This window comes from Mus pahari, chromosome 5 (assembly GCF_900095145.1).
Source record: "Mus pahari chromosome 5, PAHARI_EIJ_v1.1, whole genome shotgun sequence".
NCBI lineage: Eukaryota > Metazoa > Chordata > Mammalia > Rodentia > Muridae > Mus > Mus pahari.
This window is the reverse complement of record NC_034594.1, coordinates 134,035,305-134,042,951: the sequence shown is the minus strand read 5'-3', so window position 1 is coordinate 134,042,951 and position 7,647 is coordinate 134,035,305. Positions and strand designations below refer to the sequence as shown.

The following is a 7,647-nucleotide window of genomic DNA, read 5'->3' as shown; positions in this document are numbered from 1 at the left end:
CCAAGCTTGGAGGACTCAGGAGGACTGAGCTTGGAGGACTCAGGAGCAGCCAAGCTTGAAGGATTCAGGAGGAGCCAAGCTTGGAGGACTCGGGAGGACTGAGTTTGGAGGAACAGAGGCCCAGCCCCTGAGCCAGGTGTGAGTATTCTGAACAGTCTAACACAAAGCCAGGTGACTGAATTTGTACCCAGACATTTCTGCAAAACTCTGGATCTATTTCTTGAACTTGGCAGGGACGAGGAACGGGTCTGTCGTATTTAATACTGAAACGTAATGTAGCCTTCTACACCATGTGGCATCTGTAGAAGGCACATCCTTGACTTCTCTGCTGACCACGGCTTAGGTTATCGATTTGGCACTTTTCACTTGGCCTGAAAGAAGCAGATTTTTAAATGACATTTAATTAGCTTGAGATATGAAACACAATATAGCCAGTTTTTTCAAACAATGGGCATAGAATACAACAGTATATCCTAGCCCGAGTCAGCCATTAATTAAACCCTGACAGCCTCTGACTTTCCTATAGTATGCAAAGCCAAGAGGATACACTTCCCACATGCACGATACTCCTGGTACGTACATATTGGACCACTGCACAGAGGACTCCCATTAAGATACTGAACCTCTCCTGACTTCGTTTCTTTGATGTGAAGTTAAGGATCGTTTCAGAGGTGTCATCAGGAGCCAGCATAGCATCTTATGATATGAAGAAGCCTAGAAGGCTGGAGTGTAAGGGACCTGGGGAGAGAGGTAATTCCTCTGCAGAGGTGAGGCGGAGTGAGTGAGGGCTACTGGGTCAGCTCCGTGGTGGGGATGGGGTGGGTGGGAATGAACTGTCCAATCAGTATTAAAGTCTAATCATCGCGCTTCTGGACTGCAGGACTTACTTTGACTACTCTGCTCTCCCTCCAAACCATTTCATACAGAAAACCAGATTGTTCTCCCCTGCTTAAGCCCACTTCTCTACTGCCTTAAAGGTTTGTTTCTTTGTGTGTCTGAGAGAGGGTCTTGCTGTGCAACCCGGGCTAGCCTCAAACTCACGATCCTCTTGCTACAGCCTTCCAAGTTCTTGGATTATAGCCACACAACACCAAACACCTTGTGTGGAGGGGGCGGGGGTAGAGGGCTGTGTACAGATGAACCTGAGTGTGCTTCACATGGGAATCCACGTGCCTCTGGAAGTTAGAGGACAACCTCAAGTGTCCTGCTTCAGGACATGCCCACGGTGTTTTCTGAGACACTCTCTCATTGGCCTGGGCTCGCTGATGTAGCAAGGCTGGCCTGCCAGTTAGCCCTAGGTGCTAACCGTGCCAGTCTCCACCACCACCCCAATACTGGAATTACAAGCATAGGGCATCTCCCTCATCAACATTAGTGGCTTCTAGGGATCAAACTCAGGTCCTCAAGTTTGTGAGGCAAGCATTTTACTGACTGAGCTCTCTCCAGACCTAAAAGCTCTGTAATGGTGTCCCACTGCCCATAAAGTAAAGTTTAAAGCTGTCAGACTATTTTTCAGTAGTTTTAATAAAATGACCACAAGCTAACTTTGCAGCCTCGTTTCCTACTCTGCCTTGACAGGACAACTACAGTCAGCAAAACGGGAGCCCTTTGCCCCCTCCGTCCCTCCCTTGGACTTCTCACCAGCAGCCCTTCGCCCCCTCCATCCCTCCCTTGGACTTCTTACCAGCAGCCCTTCGCCCCCTCCATCCCTCCCTTGGACTTCTTACCAGCAGCCCTTCGCCCCCTCCATCCCTCCCTTGAACTTCTTACCAGCAGCCCTTCGCCCCCTCTGTCCCTCCCTTGGACTTCTCCAGCAGCCTGTGCTTTCACTCTGAAGTGCTCAAGCTCTGCCCTGGCTTCGTGGTGACAAGTCCCCCGCTTCGTGCTCTCTCTTTCCTTTGAGCCTCTTTAAACTTAGCTTACCTTTTCTGGGCATATATGCTTTATTCACAATCTACATGAGGAGCTGCTTGAGGTGGGACACTCTAAAGACTGTCACCCCTCAAGGTACCCAGGAAGGTGCCACCTATCTGATCAGTAGACATTAGTTACATCAATGACAAGGGCTGACTTCTCACACTATCTATATTAGCCTAATTGTCTCAACCTCTTAGAACCCCTCTTGACAAACATAAAAAGTGTAGGTAATAAATAACACACACACACACACACACACACACACACACACACACACAAAGTGAAGTTGAACCCCATGCCACACCATATACAAAAAATGTAATGCAAACTATATCACAGGACAAAAATGCAAGAGCAAAAGCTCTAAAACCCAGCGAAAACGTAGGCTACATCGTGGCTTCAGGTAGGCAATGTACCTCCACTGCCAGTATATCTTCATCTCTGCAGTGGCACTGACAGCAACCAAAGATCCAGTCAAGAAAATGAAGGGAGACTCGTGCAACCAGACAGTGCCATCTCAGACACATAGATTAATAGCCAACAAAGGATTGGAAAGCTGTCTACAAAATCTTGGGCTCTGTTACCTCACAATACCACACACACTATTCTAAGTGGACAGAGTATCATTGGCTTAGTGCTATGGCAAAGCTTCTCATTAACTGAGCCATAACACAGACAAGTGTCACCCACATTTGTGTAGGGGCTGGAGGTTAGAATTATTATTTTTTAAGATTTATTTATTATATGTAAGTACACTGTGGCTGTCTTCAGACACTCCAGAAGAGGGTGTCAGCCCTCGTTACAGATGGTTGTGAGCCACCATGTGGTTGCTGGGATTTGAACTCAGGACCTTTAGAAAGAGCAGTCAGTGCTCTTAACCACTGAGCCATCTCTCCAGCCTGGGGATTAGAATTGTAACGCCACTTTTATGTGTAGCTGCAATTTGGATGTGCTTCCCCTGGAAGGCTAATTTCTTCCTTCATTCATAGTGTGGAAATAATTCCAGTTAGAGCCATTTGCTTGCCCAAGGAACACCCTAGCAAACAAGGGCAGTTGGCCAACTTTCCCCTTTATCTTCATTATTCTAGCCTATCGAAGTGGGTTTCTGGAAAAGTCTGGAAACTTCCATGAAGTCTCTTTGAGCATTTAAGACATTATCTCTGCAATGATTAGCTTAAATGTGAGATAAGATGAATTCCATCTTTGTCTTCCCCATCCCAGCTCGTTCCATCCTTCAAACCCATTCTTCCTTCACCTCTCAGGGAACATGGAAAAGAAGCATGTTGTCAGCAATGGATCTCAAATAGCCTAAGGCAACCTCAAATTCGTGGTCTTCCTGCTTCAGCCTTCCCAGTGCTGAGATTTCAGGCACTTGGCACCATGTCCAGCTCAGCATCATATTTCTGATAATAGACTTGTAACCAGAATATATAGAGAGTTTTTGTAATGAGACATGTAGAAGACACTTCAAATTTAAATTTTTAAATAATCAAAATGAGTAGCTCTCCAGAGTAATTATACAGATGACCCATAAACACATGAAAAGGTACGTATGGTTGTTAGTGATCAGAGAAATTCAAATCAGAGCAGGATGTCTCTTCACATCCACTGAGCATGTCTGAGATACTTAAAAGGCAATAATAAACATCGATAAAGGCATGGAGAAATTGGGATCTTCCAATGTCAATGATGAAAATGGAAGATGGTAAACAGCTTTAGCAGTTTCTCAGAAGGCTAGAAACAGAGTTATCTACTACACAGCAATCCCTCTCCTGTTTACATATCACAGAAAAATGCAAGCACACAGCCACATGCATGACTGCTCATGTCAGCACTGTGCATCCCAGCCCAAGAGTGAAAGCAAAGACGGGCTCTGGCTGATGAATGGACTAAACTTGTATCCACACAGTGGAATGTTACTCATCCGTATTAAGTGGCAATACATGCTCCAGAATAAAAGAACAAGATAAGCATTACACCGAGGGATAGAACCCAGTCACAAAGGGCAATGTGTACGTTATGATTCATTTGTGAAGAGTTCAGAGCAGCCAGGTCCCAGCCAGGCAGATATCTCACATCTGTAATCCTGGTACTCAACAGGCTGAGGCAGGAGGATCACAGCAAGTCTGAGGCCAGCCTGGCCTACATAACAAGCCCCACCCAGTCCATGCTGGACTACATACCAAGACCCTGACTCAAACCAACCAACCAACCAACCCTTAGGATAGAAAGTACAGCAATGATTGCCAGGGCTTGAGGGAGGGGGGAGTAGAAAGTGCCTGCTGATAAGTGTAAGGTCTCTTTATGAGGTAGCAACATGACCTAAAATTAGAAATGTTGACAGTTATACAACTTTGTGCATGTGCTGAAACACACTGATTGGAGCCTTTAAGGGATGAATTTCATGCAAATAGTATGACCGTAAACAAGGCTGCCATTTTTAAAATCTTAGGCATAACTGCCCATGAGATTATGATGTGTGCACTTCTGGTCTCAGGATATTATTTCCACAGTAGTTTTCCCCAACCAAAAACAAAATTATAATACTGAAAATCTTTTCCAGACTCTTCAACTCTGTCTCACAGAAATATGTCCTTTCCTGGGTGACAATCTCTGGTCAAAATCAATGGCATAAAAGCCAGGCAAGGTGGTACCTGTAATCCATGTATTCAGAGGACACAGGCAACTGGGGCCACATAGCAAGAAGAAATTTCAAAAAACGGCAAAGGCAGGCATGGGAGATTATTCAGCAGCTAAGAGGACTGGACACTCTTGCACAGGACCTGGGATCAGTTCTCAGCACACATGATGCCTCAAAACCACCTGTAATTCCAGTTCTGAGGACTCTGACACCCTCTGACTTTTCAGGGCGTCTGGCATGCATGAGGGTGAACATACATGCATGCAGGAAAAATGCTCATAAAATAAAATAAATAAACCTTTAAAAAGAAATTACAAACATATACTTTAACAACTGATAATGTAATATCAAGACTATACAATCAGGCATATCTTATGAAAAGAATTCAGTTATTATTTGTGACTTGAAGATAGTTAAAATCATAGTGTATCAGAAAAGAAAACACTGAACCATTATATTTCCTGACATTCAAGCACAAAACTTACGTGGTGTAGACATTTTTGCTAGGATGGGGGAGACGATATCTTCCAATTGTTGTTTCTGCTCAAAAATCTCACTGATGGAAGCTTCTGGATGGCTTTCCAACCACTCGTTTTTCAAACGGCACGCATTGAGGACGGCGTTCTGGGGACAGAAATTGTGAATTTACTTCCACTTATTGATTGAAAAATAAGACTATAGAATCTCTAGGCTCAGAAGGAAAGCTTAATGGCTAAAGGTGTTCTCATCAAAGCTGACAACCTGAGCTTGATACCTGGAGCCCACAGGGTGTAAGGGGAGAACAGATTCACCCAAGCTGTCCTCTGACCTCAACACATGTGAATGCCAAGACAACATGTGCATATGCGTGCACACAAGCACACACAGTCTCACACACACACATACACACACACACACACACACACACACACACACACACAAAAAAAATAAGTAAATGTCACTTTGTTTTTACAAACTGGAGTGTCTCTAAGGCTACCTAACAGAAGCTTGTCCAACACAGTAACCCTTAGGTATATTTAGCTCTCAAGTACTTGGAGTCTGGCTAATGTGACTGAAGAACTAAATTTTAAATTATATTTAACGTTAGATAACTAAATTTGAAATCGCATATGGCTTCTGGCTACTGAACCATTTAACAGTGGTAGACGGAGAGGTCATGAGACTCACCATTGAGACTCGAGAAGCCTTAACCCAGTCTAACCTTCCTCCCTGATTCTCTGTTTTTATCGAGCCCTCTTGATGAGAGAAGTGTTTGCAAAAGTTGGAAAAGAATGGGTGGAGAGTAGGCCTGGAGAGGTGGCTCAGCACTTGCTGCTCTTGTAGAGAACTCACTGTTCAGTTCCTAGAATTCACAGGGCAGTTCACAACCATCTGTTAACTTCAGTTCCAGGAGATCCTATGCCCTCTTCTGGCCTCTACAGGTACTGCACACACATGGCACACACACATACATGTTGACATTCATGCACACACAATTAAAAACAAATAAAGCTTTAGAAAAATGGTGGATGGTATGAGCTAAAGGAGACTCGATAAGAATGGTATTTTCTTCCTCTTAATGGTGCCCAGAGGAGGAAATTTAAAAAAATCTCATCTGATCACACACTGGCAGCACATTCCTGATGTCTGCTTAAAGATAGTTCTCCTATGTGCCTTATACATACAGACAGAATGTGTCAACCAAAAACTTTTTAAAGAAGAAAAGAAAAATATGCTTGGTATGTTTATATGTTTATAATAATGAACCCAAATTAGCAACTTGCTGATGTGTTCTTTCCATAGTGCTGAGTACTAAGCCATGGATACAGATGGAAAAAAACAAAACAAAACAAACAAACAAACAAAAAAACAAAAAAAACATGGACCTGTCCACGAGATACCAGGAGAGGGAAAAACCAAGTTAATAATAATAGTAACTGATACAGTAGGATCCCACTTTTATTGTAAAAAGATCTCCCTGACAAACCTGTATCTGTATTTATAGAAGTAAAAGGGGAAAGACGGTGAAATCTTAGTACTGTTATCAGAGCTCCAAGTCAATAAGAACAAAAGTGAAAGGGGGTTAAGTTTGTTCTAGATGTTTTTATTTTCTTCTAATTAATGGTGTGTGCTTGTTACATTTTTAATGATATTTAAGGCTTTTCTAGTATCAGGTGACAAGGCACCTGTCCCTTCCTGGTGAGAATCCTGAAAACTGCAGGTCCAACAGCCCTAGTACCGGCTCTAATTGAATGCCTTCTGTATTTTCTTTCACAAGAAATTGTGTAAAGTCCTATATGAAGATACTAGGCCAATGTGTACCTTACTGAGATTTGCTGGTGCCCTTTAAGGAGCAGCTAACTGTATTTCATCAAATAACATCAGAATAAATTCTCAGGGATCCTACCCAGCAACACAGAGAAAAATTTAAAGTCAACACATTTATCTAATACCTGGAACATATGTAGTTTTTAAACACAGGGTCATGTTATATAGCCCTGGCTAGACTGGTTCTCAGGGTGTAGCCAAACTTGCCTAGAACTAAAGGTAATCCTCCTGAGTCAGCTTCCCAAATGCTGGAACACAGGCATAAGCCACTATGCCCAGCTTAATGGGCACAATTTTAACGTATATTCAATCAATATTTTTTAACTTTACAATTTTTTTGACTTCTCAATATGGAAGATTTGTACATGTAATTTATAGATATGCATATATACTAAAGTATATTGTGCATATTTATGTAGTATATACAAATGTATACATACTAAAATGTATCATGTATGTTTTAAGGTGTGAAGCAAAATACAGAATTGAATATCAGAGGAGTACAGTACTCCAACAGAAGAATAGGAAGTTAACAGCTGGTCCCTCCTCCCCTCTCAGAACCTGCCCCAGGGACAGATCCGTGTCCCATGTTTCTCTCTTTATGGTTTTACTGATTAAACAGGTATCTGACGATATGCTTTGGGAGGGTTGGCTTTATAAAAATCTTTGCAGGCTTGGGTTTTGTTTGTTTTTCCAAATTTTCATTCCACACAATTCTGAAGTTCATCTACATGGTCTATATTTTGAACAGCAATATCATTTACTTTTTTTTTTTTTTTTTT

At 42.6% G+C, this 7,647-nt stretch overlaps 1 protein-coding gene across 1 annotated transcript in view; it reads right to left on the bottom strand.

Annotated features, from left to right (window-relative positions):
* Ankrd45 (ankyrin repeat domain 45) overlaps nucleotides 1-7,647 on the bottom strand; it is a 23,449-nt gene continuing 15,802 nt past the window's right edge. The window contains exons 5-6 of the mRNA XM_029538698.1: nucleotides 5,044-5,182; nucleotides 1-371 (exon numbers count right to left, since the gene is read on the bottom strand). Of these exons, the coding sequence (XP_029394558.1) occupies nucleotides 340-371; nucleotides 5,044-5,182 (171 nt within the window). The 3' untranslated portion in view covers nucleotides 1-339. The remainder of the gene's footprint in view (nucleotides 372-5,043; nucleotides 5,183-7,647) is intronic.